This window comes from Pelophylax lessonae (assembly GCF_965119305.1).
Source record: "Pelophylax lessonae genome assembly, chromosome: 9".
Taxonomy (NCBI): Eukaryota; Metazoa; Chordata; class Amphibia; order Anura; family Ranidae; genus Pelophylax; species Pelophylax lessonae.
The window spans coordinates 272,793,788-272,816,561 of record NC_138776.1 but is presented as its reverse complement, the minus strand read 5'-3'; the positions used below and the strand labels follow the sequence as shown (position 1 = coordinate 272,816,561).

Below are 22,774 nucleotides of genomic sequence, written 5' to 3'. Positions count from 1 at the left end.
ATGGAGATGGACCTTTCATATGGTGTACAGTATCTCCTCCTCATTTGTTGGGAACATGACGTTCTATTGAGGAATGGAGATGGACCTTTCATATGGTGTACAGTATCTCCACCTCATTTGTTGGGAACGTGACGTTATATTGAGGAATGGAGATGGACCTTTCATATGGTGTATACAGTACGTCCTCCTCATTTGTTGGGGACATGACGTTATATTGGAGGAATGGAGATGGACCTTTCATATGGTGTACAGTATCTCCTCCTCATTTGTTGGGAACATGACGTTATATTGAGGAATGGAGATGGACCTTTCATATGGTGTACAGTATCTCCTCCTCATTTGTTGGGAACATGGCGTTATATTGAGGAATGGAGATGGACCTTTCATATGGTGTACAGTATCTCCTCCTCATTTGTTGGGAACATGACGTTATATTGAGAAATGGAGATGGACCTTTCATATGGTGTACAGTATCTCCTCATTTATAGGGAACATGACGTTATATTGCGGAATGGAGATGGACCTTTCATATGGTGTACAGTATCTCCTCCTCATTTGTTGGGGACATGACGTTCTATTGAGGAGAGGAGATGGACCTTTCATATGGTGTACAGTATCTCCTCCTCATTTGTTAGATGGGAGATCTAGATGGAGCCTCCTTACTGCTCTCTCCTTTATAATAAAGTCTCCTCTTACCCGGTGATGTGAGGGGCAGCTGATTCTTCACCATGACGTCCTTGTAGAGATCCTTGTGTTCTTCTATATACTCCCACTCCTCCATGGAGAAATAGACAGTGACATCCTGACACCTTATAGGAACCTGACACACACAATGATACAGTCACCATCCAGACACATCCCTTGTCTGTTACTGGATAATGTCCCAGAATTCCCAGCACCGCTCACCTCTCCTGTCAGCAGATGTATCATCATGGTGGTCAGTTCCAGGATCTTCTTCTCGTTGTTCCTCTCACGTATGAGGGATGGAAATGGGGGGATGGTAATGGGGTTCTGGCCTCTCCTCTGTCTTGTAGCGGTTAGGTGATATCTCCTCCTTGTGTCGTGTTCAGGAAATTTCTTCATTAGCACTTCACAGTCCTGGGTTATAGAAGGAGAAATATTAGTCCCATCATCCCTCATCCTAAAAGTGTGCCTGTTCCAGCACAGGAGGGACTATGAAAATAAAAGCAATCTGCTGTTTGGCACGGGGGGCATCGGTCTGCTACAGGTCTACATTTGAGAGTGGAATGTGGAGTATGAAATGTACTGTAGAGAAAGGTGTACCATGCGGAGAAGTGCATAAAATATAAAATGTACAGACCAGTGCACAGTGTGGACCAGTATAGAATATGGAAAGTACACCACAGTGTACAGTCTGAAGCAGTGTAAGTAAGTTTGAAAATCCCAAAGGTAGCCTCAGAACAACTAACAAGGAAATAATATGTGAAAAGGACAAAATTACACCAATGCTAGAAGTCTGGCCAACAAGATGGGACAACTGGAGCTGCCAATGTACATAGATGGATTTTGTGGGAAATTCCGAAACTTGGTTTGACAGCTCTCATGATTGGCTGGCAACCATTCAGGGGTATTCTCTATTTCGTAGAGATAGGGTGGGTAGGAAAGGGGAAGGGGTATGCCTGTATAGCAAGAACGATGTGCAAGTAAATACGAGGGCCGATATCACCAATGGAGCTATGGAGGAGGTGGAATCCTTGTGGGTAGAGCTCCAAAGGGAAGGCACTATGGGGAAAGTAATGCTGGGCGTATGTTGAAGTCCCCCTAATCAGAGGGAGGAGGAGGAGGTGCACAGCTTGGAATGGCGGCAAGGCTGGGCAATGTCATTATAATGGGGGACTTTAATTATCCAGATAAAGACTGGGCAGAAGGAACCGCGCATTCATCCAAGGCTCGGCATTTCCTAAATGTCTTGCAGTGCAATTTCATGGGTCAGATGGTGAACGCACCGTCAAGAAAATCCGTTATTAGACTTACTGATTACCAACATTACAGACCCGATCGCGGATGTGGAAATACGGGGCAACTTAGGAAGCAACGACCAAAGGTCAATTAGTTTAAGTATAAATCACAGAAATAAGAAGCACAAGGGTAATACAAGGACACTGAATTTCAAAAGAACCAACTTCCCCATACTGCGATCTATGCTAGATGATATTAAATGGGATAAAATTCAAGGATCAAAGAACACAGAGGAAAAATGGGAGTGCTTTAAGAGTTTACTAAATAAAGGGATTGGCCAGTGCATTCCAATGGCAAAAAGGAATAAAAGAGCTAAAGTAAACCCTGGGTGGATAAACTCTAATGTAAAAATGCATATAAAGAAAAAGAAAAGGCCTTCAAAAAATACAAGGCTGAGGGTTCATTGGCAGCATTCCAACATTACAAGGAATGCAATAAGAAATGTAAGAGCGCAATCAGGGCAGCTAAAATTGACCACAAAGGGCACGTAGCGGAGGAAAGTAACAAAAAACCCCAAGAAATGTTTTTAAATATATAAATAGTAAGAAAGTGAGGCCAGAACATATTGGCCCCATAAAGGATAATAAAGGGAATTTGGTTACAAAAGACAAAAAGAAGACAAAAGTTTAAAATGCATTCTTCACAAAGGAAACGGTGGGGCTATAGTAACAAGTCACAGAATGCACCCTCATAGAAGACAGCTTTAGAAATAGACTTGAAAAACTTAACATAAATTAGTCCCCGGGAGCAGATGGCTTACACCTGAGGGTCCTTAGGAAACTCAGCCAGGTGATAGCCAGACCATCGTTCATAATTTGTATGGACAGTTTAGTGACTGGAAGGGTGCCAGCTGATTGGGGAAAAGCCAACATGGCACCAATATATAAAGAGGGGCCGAGATATATCCCTGGAAAATACAGGCCAGTCAGCCTAACATCACTAGTATGTAAGATATTGGAGGGGATGATAAGGGGCTATTTACAAGAGTTTAGTAATGAAAACAGTATTATTAGTAGTAATCAGCATGGATTTGTTAAGGATCTTTCTTTTCAGACCAATCTATTATCATTCTATGATGAAGTGAGCTGCCATCTAGATAAAGGTAAGCCTGTGGATGTGGTGTATCTGGATAAAGGAAGGCCTGTGGATGTGGTGTATCTGGATAAAGGAAGGCCTGTGGAAGTGGTGTATCTGAATAAAGGAAGGCCAGTGGAAGTGGTGTATCTGAATAAAGGAAGGCCAGTGGATGTGGTGTATCTGGATAAAGGAAGGTCTGTGGATGTGGTGTATCTGGATAAAAGGAAGGTCTGTGGATGTGGTGTATCTGGATAAAGGAAGGCCAGTGGAAGTGGTGTATCTGAATAAAGGAAGGCCAGTGGAAGTGGTGTATCTGAATAAAGGAAGGCCAGTGGATGTGGTGTATCTGGATAAAGGAAGGTCTGTGGATGTGGTGTATCTGGATAAAAGGAAGGTCTGTGGATGTGGTGTATCTGGATAAAGGAAGGTCTGTGGATGTGGTGTATCTGGATAAAGGAAGGCCTGTGGTGTATCTGGATAAAGGATGGCCTGTGGATGTGGTGTATCTGGATAAAGTAAGGCCTGTGGATGTGGTGTATCTGGATAAAGGATGGCCTGTAGATGTGGTGTATCTGGATAAAGGGTGGCCTGTAGATGTGGTGTATCTGGATTTTGAAAAGTAATTTGACCCAGTTCCCCACCAACGTCTACTTTACAAACTAAGGTAAGTAGGTATGGACCATAAAGTGAGTATCTGGAGTAAAAACTGGCTCCAGGGGAGAGTCCAGAGGGTGGTGTGGTGAGTACTCAGATTGGGTGCTATTTTTGTTGCCCTTCTCTGGACTCTCTCCAGTTCCAGCACATCCTTCCTGAGGACTGGTGCCCAGAACTGGACGGAATACTCCAGATGTGGCTGGACCAGAGTCTTGTAGAGTGGGAGAATAATCTTTGTTTTCTGGAGTGAATCCCCTTTTTTTTATACATCCCAGTATTCTGTTGCTTGCAGCTGCTTGGCATTGCATGCCACTGCCAAGCCTGTTGTCTACCAGTACCCCCAGGTCCTTTTCCATCCTAGACTCACCCAGAGGTTCCCCCCTAGTGAGTAGCTTTCTTTCTGGTTTCTGGCACCCAAGTGCATTACTTTACATTTTTCAACATTAAACCTCATCTGCCATGTAGTTGCCCACCCCATTATTTTGTTCAGGTCTGCTTGTATGGTTTCCACATCCTGCATAGAAGATATTGGCATGCTTAGTTTAGTATCATCCGCAAATACTGAGATTGTACTAGATATCCCCTCCTCTAGATCATTTATGAATAAATTAAACAGGATTGGTTCCAGGACAGAACCTTGGGGGACCCCACTTTCCACACCCACCCAATCCAAGTACCCCCCATTTATCACCACCCTCTGGACTCTCCCCTGGAGCCAGTTCTCAATCCAGGTACTCACCTTATGGTCCATACCTACCTTACTTAGTTTGTACAGTAAGCGTTTGTGGGGAACGGTGTCAAAGGCCTTTGCAAAGTCCAGATACACCACATCCACCGGCTTACCTTTATCCAGATACACCACATCCACAGACCTTCCTTTATCCAGATACACCACATCCACAGGCCTTCCTTTATCCAGATACACCACATCCACAGGCCTTCCTTTATCCAGATACACCACATCCACAGACCTTCCTTTATCCAGACACACCACATCCACAGATCTTCCTTTATCCAGATACACCACATCCACAGGCCTACCTTTATCCAGATACACCACATCCACAGGCTTACCTTTATCTAGGTGGCAGCTCACTTCATCATAGAAGGTTAATAGATTGGTTTGGAAAGAACGATTTTTCATGAATCCATGCTGATTACTAGTAATAATACCGTTTTCATTACTAAAGTCTTGTATGTGGTCCCTTAACATCCCCTCCAAAATCTTGCAGACTACAGATGTTAGGCTGACCGGCCTATAGTTACCCAGGATATATCTCGGCCCTTTTTTAAATATTGGTACCACGTTGGCTTTTTTGCAATCAGCTGGCACCATACCCGTCTGTAAACTATCCTTAAAGATCAAGAATAATGGTCTGGCAATCACCTGGCTGAGCTCATTAAGAACCCTCGGGTGCAAGCCATCCGGTCCCGGGGATTTATTTATGTTAAGTTTTTCTAGTTTAGTTCTAAGTCTATCTTCTGTTAACCATGGCGGTACTTCCTGAGGTGTGTTGTTTAGTTTGGCCTTACAAGCTGGGTTAGTGTAGCCCCCCGATTCTTTTGTGAAGACTGAAGAGACGAAATTATTTAACACTTCCGCCTTTTCCCTGTCCTCTGTGGCCAAATCTCCTTTGTCGTCTTTTATGGGGCCAATGTGTTCTGGCCTCACTTTCTTACTGTTTATATACTTAAAGAATTTCTTGGGGTTCTTTTTACTCTCTTCCGCTATATGTCTCTCGTGTTGTATTTTAGCCGCCCTGATTTCGTCTTTACATTTCTTATTGCACTCTTTGTAATGCTTGAATGCTACCAATGACCCCTCAGCCTTGTATTTTTTGAAGGCCTTTTCTTTAGCATTAATATGCATTTTTATGTTGGAGTTTAGCCACCCAGGGTTTAGTTTTGCTCTTTTAAATGTATTCCCCTTCGGAATGCACTGGCCAATCCCTTTGTTTAGTATGCTCTTGAAGCACTCCCATTTTTCCTCCATGTTCTTTTTTCCCAGGGTTCTATCCCATTTGGTATTTTCTAGCAGAGAGCGCAGTTTTGGGAAATGGGATGTGCAGCACAGGGTACAGTATGGGATATACAGATTAATGTACAGTATGGGATGTACAGCACAGTGTACCGTGTGAGTTCAGACTGAACACAGTACGGCACGGAATGGAGGGATGAACAGATGAAATCTCATTGGGTAAATGTAATATAAGATGATTTCACAATTTCCTTCCTCTATAATATACATAGTACACCGTGTGGTGGGAGAGGAGGATGCTGGGGGGGGGGGGGGGGAATAGAAGTAGGGGTGGAGCAGGACATGTTGGAGGAACCAGAGGGTGGAGAATACATCACGGCTCCCAATGGACAGACAGAGATGAGAATATTACCCCCTTCATTACACTCACCTCTCCAGTCAGCAGGCTGAGGATCTCCAGGATGAAGTTCAACATCTTCTCATTCCGGGTAAATTCCTTCCTCTCATTCTTCACAAAACTGAAAGTCTGCTGATTGTCCATCATGACGTCCTTGTGAAGATCCTTGTGTCCTGAAAACTCCCCCATCACTCCATCCTCCTCCTCATCATCATCCTCTTTAACAACAATATTATAATCCCAGAGGTTTCCACTCTGAATATATAATAAAATATTAATTGTAACAAATATACTGTGTATAAATCAGAACTACCAATAATGGTCAATCATCTACCTGATGATGGTGGGGGACGATGTGACCTTCCTGTGTGGAATCCCAGCAATACAAAGGAGGGGAATATCTCTCTTTTGGGTTTATGTAGCTGGATGGCTCCACCATGGTGTCCTGGTACAGATCTTTGTGTATTTCCTCCATCGCCCCATCCTCATCATCCTCCTCTTTTATCTCTTTTTTAATTTCTACTTTAGAATCTCTCAGGTTTCCACTCTGAATATATAATAAAAATGACATCAATGGTAACAATGCAGATAATGTACAGATCTTAATGATACTATCAGTGATTGATCCTCATCTACCTGATGATGGTGGGGGATGGTGTGACCTTCCTGTGTGGAATCCCGGGAATACAGAGGACGGGGACATCTCTCTGGTGGGTTCCCATTACTGGATCCATCTGTAGGAAACACACACACTGACTGAATACATGGTTTCTATGTGTTTATCAGATGATGGGGGATCTAGGTGGATCCTCCGTACTGCTCTCTCCTTTACAATAAAGTCTCCTCTTACCCGGTGATGTGAGGGGCGGCTGATTCTCCATCATGACGTCCTTGTAGAAATCCTCTTCTTCTTCTGATGTAACTTCAAATTCTATATCGATTGGATCTCCACTCTAAACCAAGAAAATTAGAAAGAATATCAGTAAAATATAATCTTTATTATTGTCTCATCACATAAGAAATCCACACATCGTCTCCATGAGTCTGTGTTCTATATTCTCCGTCCAACCAACCTTATAACAGTGAGGGATGGTGTGACCTTCCTGTATGGAATCCCGGGAATATAGAGGACGGGGACATCTCTCTGGTGGGTTCCCATTACTGGATCCATCTATAGGAAACACACACACTGACTGAATACATTGTTTCTATGTGTTTATCAGATGATGGGGGATCTAGGTGGACCCTCCGTACTGCTCTCTCCTTTACAATAAAGTCTCCTCTTACCCGGTGATGTGAGGGGCGGCTGATTCTCCATCATGACATCCTTGTAGAGATCCTTGTGTCCTTCTAAATACTCCCACTCCTCCATGGAGAAATAGACAGTGACATCCTGACACCTTATAGAAACCTGACACACACAATGATACAGTCACCATCCAGACATATTCCTTGTCTGTTACTGGATAATGTCCCAGAATTCCCAGCACCGCTCACCTCTCCTGTCAGCAGATGGACCATCATGGTGGTCAGTTCCACAATCTTCTGCTCTTTGTTCCTCTCCGGTATCAGAGAACGAGGGGGAGGCACCATGGTAGGGCTCTGGGTCCTCCTCCATCCTCTTGAGATTGGCTCCCCACTAGACTTCTTCACTACAACATAATCCTACAGATCACGAGAAAGATAAACCGATATCAATCATCTGACATCATCTACATGTCTACAATAAGAACATAGAGATGTACATATTCATAGAGATAAGAGTGTTGTCATGTGACCTCTCAGAATCCTCCTCACCTCTCCGGTGAGGTCTGTTTTATTATTAGAGATAAGAGTGATGTCATATGACCTCCCAGAATCCTCCTCACCTCTCCAGTCAGCAGGTAGATGATTTTCAGAGTAAGGTTTAATATATTCTCCATCCTTTGACTCCAGTCTTCCTCCATCCTGACTGTGGTGGTCATGTGATCTGTACAGGACACTCCTCTTCATAGATGGGACAAAAACTGAAAATTTTATACCATTTTTATTATCTCCTAGAATCAGTATATTTCCAGCATGAAAAGACACCTGTTGAAGTGTTGACCGTGGTCCGTATTGTGATTACCAGAGAAGACAAATGGTTGCATGAGCTATATGAAGCCTTCCAAGCCAGAACTCTTCTATTCCACGTTACATCATCTCCATCGGCTGAGTTCTAAATAATAAAATTAAACATTTATTTAAAGCCATTTTTGAAATTAATAACAGGAGACAACCATGAACGCTTTGTATTCCTGTCTAGCGTTTACAGGAAATATTATGACCTCCCTTACGGAAAGATGGAGTTTGAGGAAGTGGTGTGACATCCAGACTGATATGTCAGATAGTAAGTTAGTGATGGGTGAGGAATCTGAAGGGGTGAGGTGAGGTGAGGAGTATAGAGATGAGATAGGTGTCGTCAGTATAAGGATGGTATTGGAAGCCATGGCCAATCAACTGACCCCGGGAAGAGGTGTAGATAGAGAAGGTGTAGAGGACAGAGCCTTGGTGGACCCCTATGGGCACTTTCAGTCTTAACCAATTTCAACCGAAATTAGTCTTAGCAACCCCATCCCAAGTAAAACAGCAACCCAAGACATACAATCTCAAAGACCGGATGTCACAGTTTGAACGGTAAGTGTATCAGATGGTTGATATGTCCTTCATGAAACAGTGATGTGTGAGACATGTTGGGACGTACGTAGTGATGTCAGATGGTGGTCTCACCCATGTACCGATACACTCGCACGGCAGATTCAAACAAGTCTTCTTTATATTGTTTTTATATTCCTGACGTTCCATAAATTGGCTGCCGGTGCTGATAGATCCGTATAACAACGATACACCCAGACATAGTACGTAGGGTATGTATTGATGGGATCCGAGATTAGATCTGACTCTTATCTTTAATAATTATGTAATAAATATATATATATATGTGTATGTATGGAGGTAGATATTGAATTTATATATTAATTAATGTAAAAATATTATATTCACATATTATTACTTCTATAATATCTTATTACCTCCTTGTCTGCCCCAACAACGTCTCCTCTCTACTTCCTCACGACTCATCGCTCACCCGGAAATTCCCATTTATACCTGACATCACTTCCTGTCCATGGTGGTCATAGAGACTTCCTGTTTGCGTTCCACTCCATATAACCTGAGATCACCACCTCGTGGAGATGATAGGGACTGCAGTCTTCGGTGATTCTTTTTGGCCGGTGTTCTATGAGAAAACCGTACCCCATCAGATTTCCCTACCTACGTCATTTCCGATGCAGGTTCGTCATGCACCAGCTGTGGTCTCCATGTCCCCCTTGGAGTAATCTTCCCCCTTTCCTGTCTCATTGGCAGTTTGAGACGAAAGGAAACCTCTCTAAAGTGGTGGGAAAATCCAGCCTTGTCATTGGAACAGATGTCCCTCTTTAGAGAGTCCCCCTCGTCTGCTATTCTCTTGATATCTGTTAAATTCTGTGTATTCCTTTTACTTCTGTCCTGGTGACAACTGTGTGTGAGACAGAAAGTGATCGTGGATTTTCCAAAAGGGACAACAAGGGCTTTCGCTAGCACCGGGCACCCAGAGCACATGTTGTGAATCTGTTGGCAAGCTCCCAGAATCCGTTGCCCTGTGTCCTGGATCTTAATGCTGTAACTGCCAACTATTTATTTTCTTTAATTTGTGTGCTGCAGAGTTCTCTAGCACTGTAGCCGTAACATCCAACTTTGTTGTGAATCTGCTGCTGGAGGGACCGGCAGGTGGTGCTGTGGAGCAGAGGAGCAGAACGGGGGAACAGAGGCTGACAGGGCGTGCGTGTGTGAGGAGCACGTGTGTGACCGACCGCATGAGTGTGCGAGTAACCCCCCCCCTCAGAAGAGCGGCGGCAAGCGGTGCTAGAGCCTCCCCCCCTTGCGGTCGGCGAGCAGTGCGGTAAACCCCCCCCAGACAGAGAGGGAGCAGAGGAGACTAACAAAACAAAGGGGGAGGCTAACCGGGAAGTGACAGAGGGAGGCGGGTGCAGAGAGAAAGACTGACCGTCTTGAGGCCGGGAGAAAGGGAAAGGAAAGACAGGTGCTAGTGGTAGGGGACTCAATTATTAGAAGGACAGACAGTGCAATCTGTCACAAAGACCGTGGGCGCAGAACAGTCTGTTTGCCGGGCGCTCAGGTTCGGCACATCGCCAATCGGGTGGACAGATTACTGGGTGGGGCTAGGGCAGACCCAGCTGTCATGGTACACGTGGGTACCAATGACATAGGCAGAGGAAGATGGAGAGTCCTAAACGATTTCAGGGACTTAGGAGCTAAGTTGAGGAGTAGGACCTCCAAGGTAGTATTTTCAGAAATACTACCTGTACCTCGAGCCACACCAGAGAGGCAGCGGGAGACTAGGGAAGTTAACAAGTGGCTGAGGAGCTGGTGTAGTAAGGAGGGTTTCAGGTTCCTGGAGAACTGGGCTGACTTCTCAGTCGGCCACCAGCTCTATGGTAGGGACGGATTGCACCTAAATGGGGAGGGTGCAGCCGTACTGGGTGAGAGGATGGCCATAAAGTTAGAGGGGCTTTTAAACTAGGTGATGGGGGGGAGGGTACAGATGTAGAATTAGCCAGCGGGGAGCAAGATTCAGAGGGCACAAATGGGGACATTAGCGGTAGGGTGTTCAGAGTACCTAAGGCCAAGGTGGGTATGGGGAAAAAAATCACAAGAGCAGCCTAAAAACAACATCGAACGAGGATATATGCAACCGGTCAAAATTACGAGGTTTGTATACCAATGCTAGAAGCCTGGCCAACAAGATGGGAGAGCTGGAGCTGCTGATGTTTGAGGAGGACTTAGATTTTGTGGGGATAACAGAGACTTGGTTTGACAGCTCTCATGACTGGATGGCGACCATTCAGGGGAATTCCCTTTATCGCAGAGATAGAGAAGGTAAAAAAGGGGGAGGAGTATGTCTGTATATTAAGAACAGTGTACAGGTAAATATGAGGGATGATATTAATAATGGAGCTATGGATGAGGCAGAATCCCTATGGGTAGAACTTAAAAGGGAAGGCACTATAAGGAGGGTAATATTGGGCGTATGCTATAGACCCCCCCAACCTGAGGGAGGAGAGGGAGGCGGACCTCCTTTTACAGATAGGATTGGCAGCAAGGATGGGAAATGTCATAATGGGGGACTTTAATTATCCAGATATAGACTGGGCAGAAGGAACCGCACATTCAGCCAAGGCTCGGCAGTTCCTAAATGTTTTGCAGGATAATTTCATGGGTCAGATGGTGAATGCACCGACAAGAAACAATGCGGTACTTGACCTACTGATTACCAACAATACAGACCTGCTCACGGATATAGAAATACGGGACAACTTAGGAAACAGTGACCATAGGTCTATAAATTTCAGTATTAATTACAGTAATAGGAAACACAAGGGTAATATAAGGACATTGAATTTCAAAAGAGCCAATTTCTTAAAACTGCGCTCTCTGCTAGAAAATATCAAATGGGATAGAACCTTGGGAACAAAGAACACGGAGGAAAATGGGAGTGCTTCAAAAGCATACTAAACAAAGGGATTGGCCAGTGCATTCCAAAGGCAAATAAATTTAAAATAGCAAAACTAAACCCTGGGTGGCTAAACTCCAACATAAAAATGCATATTAGTGCTAAAGGAAAGGCCTTCAAAAAATACAAGACTGAGGGGTCATTGGCAGCATTCAAGTATTACAAAAAGTGTAATAAGAAATGTAAAGACGAAATCAGGGCCGCTAAAATAGAACACGAGAGACATATAGCGGAAGAGATTAAAAAAACCCAATAAGTTCTTTAAGTATATAAACAGTAAGAAAGCGAGGCCAGAACACATTGGCCCCATAAAAGACGACAAAGGAAATTTGGCCACAGAGGACAGAGAAAAGGCGGAAGTGTTAAATAATTTCTTCTCTTCAGTCTTCACAAAGGAATCGGGGGGCTACACGAACCCAGCTTGTAAGGCCAAACTAAACAACACACCTCAGGAAGTGCCGCCATGGCTAACAGAAGATAGACTTAGAACTAAACTAGAGAAACTTAACATAAATAAATCACCGGGACCGGATGGCTTGCACCCGAGGGTTCTTAAAGAGCTCAGCCAGGTGATTGCCAGACCATTATTTTTGATCTTTAAGGATAGTTTACAGACGGGTATGGTGCCAGCTGATTGGAAAAAAGCCAACGTGGTACCAATATTTAAAATAGGGGCCGAGATATATGCCGGATAACTATAGGCCGGTCAGCCTAACATCTGTAGTCTGCAAGATTTTGGAGGGGATGTTAAGGGACCACATACAAGACTTTAGTAATGAAAATGGTATTATTAGTAGTAATCAGCATGGATTCATGAAAAATCGTTCTTGCCAAACCAATATATTAACCTTCTATGATGAAGTGAGCTGCCATCTAGATAAAGGAAAGCCTGTGGATGTGGTGTATCTGGACTTTGCAAAGGCCTTTGACACCGTTTCCCACAAACGCTTACTGTACAAACTAAGGAAGGTAGGTATGGACCATAAGGTGAGTACCTGGATAGAGAACTGGCTCCAGGGGAGAGTCCAGAGGGTGGTGATTAATGGGGAGTACTCGGATTGGGCGGGTGTGGAAAGTGGGGTCCCCCAGGGTTCTGTCCTGGGGCCAATCCTGTTTAATTTATTCATAAGTGATCTAGAGGAGGGGATATCTAGTACAATCTCAGTATTTGCGGATGATACTAAACTAAGCATGCCAATATCTTCTATGCAGGATGTGGAAACCTTACAAGTAGACCTGAACAAAATAACGGGGTGGGGAGGGGCAACTACATGGCAGATGAGGTTTAATGTTGAAAAATGTAAAGTAATGCACTTGGGGGCCAGAAACCAGAAAGCAAGCTACTCACTAGGGGGGGAACCTCTGGGTGAGTCTAGGATGGAAAGGGACCTGGGGGTACTGGTAGACAACAGGCTTGGCAGTGGCATGCAATGCCAAGCCGCTGCAAGCAAAGCCAACAGAATACTGGGATGTATAAAAAAGGGGATTCACTCCAGAAATAAAGATATTATTCTCCCGCTCTATAAGACTCTGGTCCGGCCACATCTGGAGTATTCCGTCCAGTTCTGGGCACCGGTCCTCAGGAAGGATGTGCTGGAACTGGAGAGAATCCAGAGAAGGGCAACAAAAATAATTAGGGGAATGGAAGACATCAGCTATGAGGAAAGACTACAAGCACTGAACTTATTCTCTCTGGAGAAGAGACGATTGAGGGGGGATATGATATCAATGTACAAATACTGTACTGGCGACCCTAGCATAAGGAACAAACTATTCAGAGAAAGGGAATACAATAAGACACGTGGCCACTCACTAAAACTAGAGGAAAGGGGGTTTAACCTTAAAATACGTAGGGGGTTCTTCACTGTCAGAGCAGTAAGGATGTGGAATTCTCTTCCGCAAACAGTCGTATCAGCAGGGAGCATTGATAGTTTCAAAAAACTATTAGATGGGCACCTTAAAGACCACAACATACAGGGTTATACAATGTACAACATACAGGGGGTATACAATGTACAACATACAGGGGGTATACAATGTACAACATACAGGGGTATACAATGTACAACATACAGGGGGTATACAATGTACAACATACAGGGGTATACAATGTACAACATACAGGGGTATACAATGTACAACATACAGGGGGTATACATTGTACAACATATAGGGGTATACAATGTACTACATACAGGGGTATACAATGTACGGTTAACAGCAAACACACACACACATCATAGGATGAACCGGATGGACTGATGTCTTTTTTCAACCTCACTAACTATGTAACTACAGTATGTAACATGATAGCGTCACACAGTTGCTGCAGATTTGTTTCCTCTGCTAAAAGTATATATCTACAGTGAGGGGAAAAAGTATTTGACCCCCCAGCTGATTTTGTACGTTCCCTGACTGACAAAGAAATGATCAGTCTATAATTTTATTGGTCGGTTTATTTTACCAGTGAGAGACGGAATAACAACAAAAATATCTAGAAAAACGCATTTCAAGTTATGAATTGATTTGCATTTTAATGAGTGAAATAAGTATTTGACCCCTTAGTAGTTGGTGGAGAAACCCTTGTTGGCCAATCACAGAGGTCAGACGTTTCTTGTAGTTGGCCTCCAGGTTTGCACACATCTCAGGAGGGATTTTCTCCCACTCATCTTGGCAGATCCTCTCCAAGTCATTGAGGTTTCCAGGCTGACGTCTGGTAACTCCAACCTTCAGCTCCCTCCACATATTTTCTATAGGATGAAGGTCTGGAGACTGGCTAGGCCACTCCAGGACCTTAACGTGCTTCTTCTTGAGCCACTTCTTTGTTGCCTTGGCCGTGTGTTTTGGGTCATTGTCATACTGGAAGACCCATCCATGACCCATTTTCAATTCCCTGGCTGAGGGAAGGAGGTTCTCACCCAAGATTTGATGGTACATGGCCCCGTCCATCGTCCCGTTGATGAAGTTTGGTGAAGTTGTCCTGTCCCGTTAGCAGCAAAACACTCCCAAAGCATAATGTTTCCTCCTCCATGTGTGACGGTGGGGGATGGTGTTCCTCCTCCTCCAAACACGGCGAGTTGATGCCAAAGAGCTTGATTTTGGTCTCATCTGACCACAACACTTTCTCCCAGTTCTCCTCTGAATCATTCAGATGTTCATTAGCAGACATCAGACGGGCTGTACCATGTGATTTCCTGAGCAGGGAGACCTTGTGGGTGCTGCAGGATTTCAGTCCTCCATGGGGTAGTGTGTTACCAATTGTTTTCTTGGTGACGATGGTCCCAGCTGAGATCATTGAGAAGATTCTCCTGTGTAGTTCTGGGCTGATTCCTCACCGTTCTCCATCATCATTGAACCTCCACAAGGTGAGATCTTCCATGGAGCCCCAGACTGAGGGGGACTGACAGTTATTTTCTGTTTCTTCCAACCAACTGTTGTCACCTCTCACCAAGCTGCTTGGCGATGGTCTTGTAGCCATTCCAGCCTTGTGTAGGTCTCCAATCTTCTCCCTGACATCCTAAGACAGCTCTTTGGTCTTGGCCATGGTGGAGAGATTGGAATCTGATTGGTTTATTCTGCGGATAGGTGTCTTCTATACAGGTAACAAGCTGAGATTAGGAGCACTCCCTATAAGAGATTCCTCCTAATCTCAGCTTGTCACCTGTATAGAAGATCTCGGGGAGCCAGAAATCTGCTGATTGATGGGCGATCAAATACTTATTTCACTCATTAAAATTCAAATCAATTCATAATTTTTTTGAAATGCGTTTTTCTGGATATTTTTGTTGTTATTCTGTCTCTCACTGGTAAAATAAACCGACCAATAAAATTATAGACTGATCATTTCTCGGTCAGTCAGCGAACGTACAAATTCAGCAGGGGTTCAAATACTTTTTCCTCTCACTGTATAGTAGAATTTTTGGGGGTTCTAAGTGATTTTCTAGTAAAAAAAAAAAAAGATTTTTTCCATGTAGGTGGCATGTTTGGTATCTATTTACTCAACACAAACCCGTCCTCTGTATTGAAAAAATTTTAACAAAAAAAAAAAAAAAGTAATAATAATTTTTAACATTAAAATAAAAAAAAGTAATAATTTTTAACATTAAAATAAAAAAGGTTTACATTTACAATATTATTTATTTTATTTTTTTAAAGTTACATTTATATTAAATTACATTTAAAAAATGTTTACATTTACATAAAATAAAAAAAAAAAGGGTATTTTATTGTATTTGTGAGCGCTAACTTTAATTTTAGTGTATTTTTCCTTAAAATATAGAAGGAATAAAGTTGCACGACTTTTACAAATTGCAATTTCCAAACGTCTTCTTCTACGAGGTTTCGTATAAAATTGTTTCCAGGTTTTTATTCTCTAGCAAAAAAAAAAAAAAAAAAAAGAAAAATTGGTTACTTTACATTTGAATTACAGAGAATTTCACCTAAAAAATATCCTTTAGTTGATAAAAGTTTGTTCAGTCGGATGGAGGCGGAGCTTTTCCCGTACGAAACGCGTTGAAGGTTTTATGTGATTGTTGCTAAGGAACACGTAAAGCATTTTGGACTCTTCATCTTTTGGCTGCTTCTGTTGGGTTTTCCTTTTTGGTATAAAATGATTTCCGAGCGCCAGAAAAATCGCCGACCCTTGTGAGGTCTCTGGGGAACGGCATTAATGTGTACATCAGAAAGCATAGAAAAGGGCATAGTAAGAGACTCCATTTAGTACGGAACCTTTGACGAACAACAAAGTCAGTTTTTTTTATGAAACATTTCCCGCACTTCGGTCAGGAAAGTGGATGTTGACCAGTGTGAACAGGTAAATGGCAATGATTTTTTTTCTCAGTGAAACCTTTCCAGCACTTTGGTCAGGAAGCATGAAAAAGGGCGTGGTGGTGTAAGAATGACCCCAATTAGTAAGGAACCTTTGGTGAACAACAAGCTCAGTTTATCGATGAAACATTTCCCGCACTATGGTCAGGAAAGAGAATGTTGACCAGTGTGAACAGGTGAATGGAAATAGGTTTCTCAATGAAGCATTTCCCGCACTTTTGTGAAGGAGGAGGACTTTTCTGGTATCTATGGAGGTTTCCTTTATCAGTCTAAGATTTATAGGGAAAAGGACGCCACCCCGGGGGGCCTGCACCGGTGTTTAACAAGAAGAGATTTCTTTGGGAAACATCTCCCACACACTGAGCATGGAAAAGGCTGTTCCCCGGTGTGGCTTCTTATGTGGGTAATAAGATCAGAGTTTTCCAGGAAAGTTTTTCCGCACTCTGAACCGCTGTAAGGTCGCTCATCCGTGTGGGTTCTCTGGTGTCTCTGAAAATTTCCTTTAGGGGAGAAACCTTTCCCGCACTCTGAAAGTGAAAAGCGATGTTCGCCTGTGTGACTCTTCAGGTGCATAGCAAGGTCACCTTTTTCAATGAAGAATTTCCCGCACTCCGGACCGGAGAACGCCTGCTCTGCAGTGTGCAGTTTCAAGTGTTTTTTAAAGCATCCTTGTCTTAGGAAACACTTCCCGCACTCTGGGCATGAGAAGGGTTTCTCCCCGGGGTGGCTTCTCTGGTGTATGACAAGTTCTGACTTTCCTTCGAATGATTTCTGGCATTGGGATGAGAAGGGTTTCTCCCCGGTGTGACTTCTCTGGTGGGTAATAAGATGGGGTTTCCCGTCACACGGAGTCCCGCACTCCTTACCGGCGTGGGCTCTCTGGTGAATGGCAAGTTCATATTTATTATCGAAAGGAGTTCCGCACTCCGAAGACGGCAAGGAACTCTGGTGAGTCTTCTGATGGCTCCAAAGATTGCCTTTCTGATTGAAGCGTTTCCCACACTCTGGGCAGGTAAACGGCTTCTCACCTGTGTGGGTCCTCAGGTGTACAACAAGTGCCTCTTTCCGTACAAAGCTTTTCCCGCACTCCGAACATGTATGCGGCTTTTCACCTGTGTGGATCTGCTGGTGTATGTAGAGCTTATCTTTCCGCAAAAAACATTTCCCGCACTCTTCACATGGAAAACCTTCACCCGTGTGAATTCTTAAATGTCTATGCAGATGGTCCTTCCGTTTAAAACTTTGTCCGCACTCCGAGCACAAATAAGGTCTTTCCTTCTCAGAATCCGTGGTGATTCCATTATCTTCTCCGTCATAATCTGTAGAAGAAACATGGAAACCTTCGGAGGAATTCCCAACACCACGTCCATCTGTGAGAGAGAAACCTTCATCATCGTCAACGCATTTCCACCCTTCATCTTCTGCAATCATTGTCTATGGTGGTCTAATAGTCACCGGTGGGACAAAGATCTGAGGAATGGAGATGGACCTTTCATATGGTGTACAGTATCTCCTCCTCATTTGTAGGGAACATGACGTTATATTGAGGAATGGAGATGGACCTTTCATATGGTGTACAGTATCTCCTCCTCATTTGTTGGGAACATGACGTTATATTGAGGAATGGAGATGGACCTTTCATATGGTGTACAGTATCTCCTCCTCATTTGTTAGGAACATGACGTTATATTGAGGAATGGAGATGGACCTTTCATATGGTGTACAGCAGGGGTCTTCAAACTATGGCCCTCCAGTTGTTCAGGAACTACAATTCCCATCATGCCTAGTCATGTCTGTGCATTCTAGAGTTTTACAATGCCTCATGGGATGTGTAGTTCCGCAACAGCTGGAGGGCCGTAGTTTGAGGAACCCTGGTGTACAGTATCTCCTCCTCATTTGTTGGGAACATGACGTTATATTGAGGAATGGAGATGGACCTTTCATATGGTGTACAGTATCTCCTTCTCATTTTTTTGGATGGGGGGATCTAGGTGGATCCTCCGTACTGCTCTCTCCTTTACAATAAAGTCTCCTCTTACCCGGTGATGTGAGGGGCGGCTGAGTCTCCATCATGACGTCCTTGTAGAGATCCTTGTGTCCTTCTAAATACTCCATCACTCTATACTCCTCATCCTCCTCTTTAAATTCTTGTTTAACAACAATATTATTATCTCGGAGGTTTCCACTCTGAAATATAATAAAACATGAATTGTAACAAACACGCTTGTGTATAAATCATAACTATCAGTGATTGTTCCTCATCTACCTGATGATGGTGAGGGATGGTGTGACCTTCCTGTGTGGAATCCCGGGAATACAGAGGACGGGGACATCTCTCTGGTGGGTTCCCATTACTGGAGCCATCTGTAGGAAACACACACACTGACTGAATACATTGTTTCTATGTGTTTATCAGATGATGGGGGATCTAGGTGGAACCTCCGTACTGCTCTCTCCTTTACAATAAAGTCTCCTCTTACCCGGTGATGTGAGGGGCGGCTGATTCTCCATCATGACGTCCTTGTAGAGATCCTTGTGTCCTTCTAAATACTCCCACTCCTCCATGGAGAAATAGACAGTGACATCCTGACACCTTATAGGAACCTGACACACACAATGATACAGTCACCATCCAGACACATCCCTTGTCTGTTACTGGATAATGTCCCAGAATTCCCAGCACCGCTCACCTCTCCTGTCAGCAGCTCCATCATCTTCTTGGTGACTTCTAGAATCTTCTGCATGTTGTGTCTCTCAGGTTTTAGGGAGTCACATGGAGGCACTGTGATGGTCATATGATCACCTGACTTCACCAGAGGAAATCTCTGTATTGGAGAACCAATAGGAATATCATGTTAGAATCCCAGAATCCTCCTCACCTCTCCGGTCAGGTCTGTGTTTTATTAATAGAGATAAGAGTGATGTCATGTGACCTCCCAGAATCCCCCTCACCTCTCCGGTCAGCAGGTAGATGATCTCCAGGGTGAGGTTTAATATCTTCTCCATGCTGTGACTACGGTCCTCCTCCATTCTAATTGTGGTGGTCATGTGATCTGTACGGGAACGCTCCTCTTCATAGGTGGGTCATAGACTGAAGCTTATCCTCACATCCAATGATCAGTGAACCCCAGAAGGAAAAGAAAGCCAATGTTGTACTGCTCCTGATCCATATCCTGATTTTCAAAAAGAAGACAAATGGTTGTGCGAGTTCTATGAGGTCCCCATGCCAGGACTATCCTACTCCCTTGTTACATTGTCTCCATCGGGGGAAAGGATTATTACTACCAGCCCAGTTCTCAATGATAAAATTGAACATTGATTTAAACACGTTGAAAACCATCTTCGATATCAGCCAACTACAATGAACTCTTTATATCTAACATTCATATGAACTGTTACCTTTCTCACTATCTCCTCCTCTCTTCTTTCCATAGGGGCTCCTCCAAAGCTCTGTCACCAAACCTACAACTCTATCTCCTCCTCTCTTCTTTCCATAGGGGTGCCCGCTAGACTCTGTCCCAAAACCTACTACTCAATCTGCTCCTTTCCGCTTTCCTTAGGGGCTCCCCCAAGTCTCTGTTCCCAAACCTACAACTGGATATCACACTGCTTTTGTCAGACGTAATCTTTCCAAAACGGAGTTCCTAATATTTCTGCAACCTGCTCCCCCCACATCCCCTCCCCTGACTTCTCCATGGAGATCAAACATACAACCATCAGTCCTTCCTTGCATAGCCAGAGTGTTATGTGTAATCCTGGGCTCTGATCTCCTGCGCAGTGTCCTCCACTCTTCTATACCGATACCTCCATTCAGTGTCCTCGACCTCTCTCTGCCAATCCCTCCATTGGATTCCATTCAGTGTCCTCCAGCCATCTCTGCCAATCTATCCACTGGCCTCCATTCAGTGTCCTTTACCTCTCTCTGCCTATCCCTCCACTGGCCCCTATTCAGTGTCCTTCACCCCTCTCTGCCAATCCCTCCACTGGATTCCATTCAGTGCCCTCCAACCCTCTCTGCCAATCCCTCCACTGGCCTCCATTCAGTGTCCTCCACCCCTCTCTGCCAATCTCTCCACTGGCTTCCATTCAGTGTCCTCCACCCCTCTCTACCAATCCATCCACTGGCTTCCATTCAGTGTCCTCCACCCCTCTCTACCAATCCATCCACTGGCCTCCATTCAGTGTCCTCCACCCCTCTCTGCCAATCCCTCCACTGGCCTCTATTCAGTGTCCTCCACCCCTCTCTGCCAATCCCTCCACTGGCCTCCATTCACTGTCCTCCACCCCTCTCTGCCAATCCCTCCACTGGCTTCCATTCAGTGTCCTCCACCCCTCTCTACCAATCCCTCCACTGGCCTCTATTCAGTGTCCTCCACCCCTCTCTGCCAATCCCTCCACTGGCCTCCATTCACTGTCCTCCACCCCTCTCTGCCAATCCCTCCACTGGCTTCCATTCAGTGTCCTCCACCCCTCTCTACCAATCCCTCCACTGGCCTCCATTTAGTGTCCTCCACCCCTCTCTGCCAATCCCTCCACTGGCCTCCATTCAGTGTCCTCCACCCCTCTCTGCCAATCCCTCCACTGGCCTCCATTCAGTGTCCTCCACCCCTCTCTGTCAATCCCTCCACTGGCCTCCATTCAGTGTCCTCCATCCCTCTCTGCCAATCCCTCCACTGGATTCCATTCAGTGTCCTCCACCCCTCTCTGCCAATCCCTCCACTGATTTCCATTTAGTGTCCTCCACCCCTCTCTGCCAATCCCTCCACTGGCCTCCATTCAGTGTCCTCCACCGCTCTCTGCCAATCCCTCCACTGATTTCCATTCAGTGTCCCCCCCCCCTCTCTGCCAATCCCTCCACTGACCTCTCATTGACCAACAAATAAAATTCAAAATGCTAACAATAACATACAAAGCCATTTACAACTCTGCCCCGAGCTTTAACACTGACCTCATGTCAAGTTATCACCCAAACCATCCTCTTCATAACTTCTATAACATAAAACCTTCGAACCTCCTCGTCTGTCTCACCAACGTCTCCTCTGTACCTCCTATGGACTCCCCTGTGTCCTATTACATGTGACATCACTTCCTGTCTGTAGGTGTCATAGAGATTTCCAGAGCGGATCCTTATCAGTAAGGTTGCCACCTTGTGGAGAGTATAGGTACTGCAGCCATCGATCTTTTTTCTTTTTTTTCGGTTGTCTGTCTTTTTTTCTATTGCGTTACGTTCTTAAAGATCCAGATCACATTTTAATTAAAGAAAAAAAAGACAGGAGAAGCTGTAAAGAAGCTGTTTTTTGTCTTGCCGTTTTAACGTTTGTCCAATAAGAAATCTCTGTTTGTCCAGAGAATGTTTGAATCCAGTTACTGTTGACTGTATGATTACCTCTGCTGGAAGTCTGATCCAAGAATCAACGACTCTTTTAGCAAATAAAAAAAAAAAAATACTTTCTAAGGTTCGTTTTCAGATTTCCTCCTGATAGTTGGAGGTCAGGTCCCTGTGTTCTTCATCCGGGCTTTAAATTGAAAATTCCTCCCTCCTGAATCTTAATCAATCTCTTCATGTATTTAAAGATCTCAGTCACATCCATCCTTTCCTCCAGACTCTACATTTAACATTCCAACAGTTTCTCCTGATATGTTTTATCACTTTAGAATCTTTACATTTTTTGTTCTCCATCTCTGGATTCATTCTTCTAATTGGGGTCTAACTAACGATCAATATAGAGGAATCAGGACCTCCTTCCGCCTGCTGGTGACCCCTCTAGTGATATAAAGATCTATATAGAGGAATGAGGACCTCCTTCCTCCTCCTGGTGACCCCTCTAGTGATATAAAGATCTATATAGAGGAATCAGGACCTCCTTCCCCCTGCTGGTGACCCCTCTAGTGATATAAAGATCTATATAGAGGAATCAGGACCTCCTTCCTCCTGCTGGTGACCCCTCTAGTGATATAAAGATCTATATAGAGGAATGAGGACCTCCTTCCTCCTCCTGGTGACCCCTCTAGTGATATAAAGATCTATATAGAGGAATCAGGACCTCCTTCCCCCTGCTGGTGACCCCTCTAGTGATATAAAGATCTATATAGAGGAATCAGGACCTCCTTCCTCCTGCCGGTGATCCCTCTAGTGATATAAAGATCTATATAGAGGAATCAGGACCTCCTTCCTCCTGTTGGTGACCCCAGAGCCCAGAGTACCCGAGTACCTATCTGCAGCCCAGAGTACCTGAATACCTATCTGCAGTCCAAAGTACCCAAGTACCTA

The 22,774-nt window shown here is 44.3% G+C and overlaps 3 protein-coding genes across 3 annotated transcripts in view; all 3 read right to left on the bottom strand.

Moving 5' to 3' along the window:
• LOC309562707 (uncharacterized protein) overlaps positions 1–6,255 on the bottom strand; it is a 66,844-nt gene extending 60,589 nt beyond the window's left edge. The window contains exons 1-3 of the mRNA XM_082266992.1: positions 6,120–6,255; positions 907–1,098; positions 697–820 (exon numbers count right to left, since the gene is read on the bottom strand). Of these exons, the coding sequence (XP_082123118.1) occupies positions 697–820; positions 907–1,098; positions 6,120–6,233 (430 nt within the window). The 5' untranslated portion in view covers positions 6,234–6,255. The remainder of the gene's footprint in view (positions 1–696; positions 821–906; positions 1,099–6,119) is intronic.
• The window catches only part of LOC309562616 (uncharacterized protein), a 679,009-nt gene that overhangs the window by 51,739 nt on the left and 604,496 nt on the right, over positions 1–22,774 (bottom strand).
• LOC309562739 (uncharacterized protein) overlaps positions 16,749–22,774 on the bottom strand; it is a 102,765-nt gene continuing 96,739 nt past the window's right edge. Inside the window, exons 2-3 of the mRNA XM_082267027.1 lie at positions 18,543–18,690; positions 16,749–17,873 (exon numbers count right to left, since the gene is read on the bottom strand). Of these exons, the coding sequence (XP_082123153.1) occupies positions 16,780–17,873; positions 18,543–18,690 (1,242 nt within the window). The 3' untranslated portion in view covers positions 16,749–16,779. The remainder of the gene's footprint in view (positions 17,874–18,542; positions 18,691–22,774) is intronic.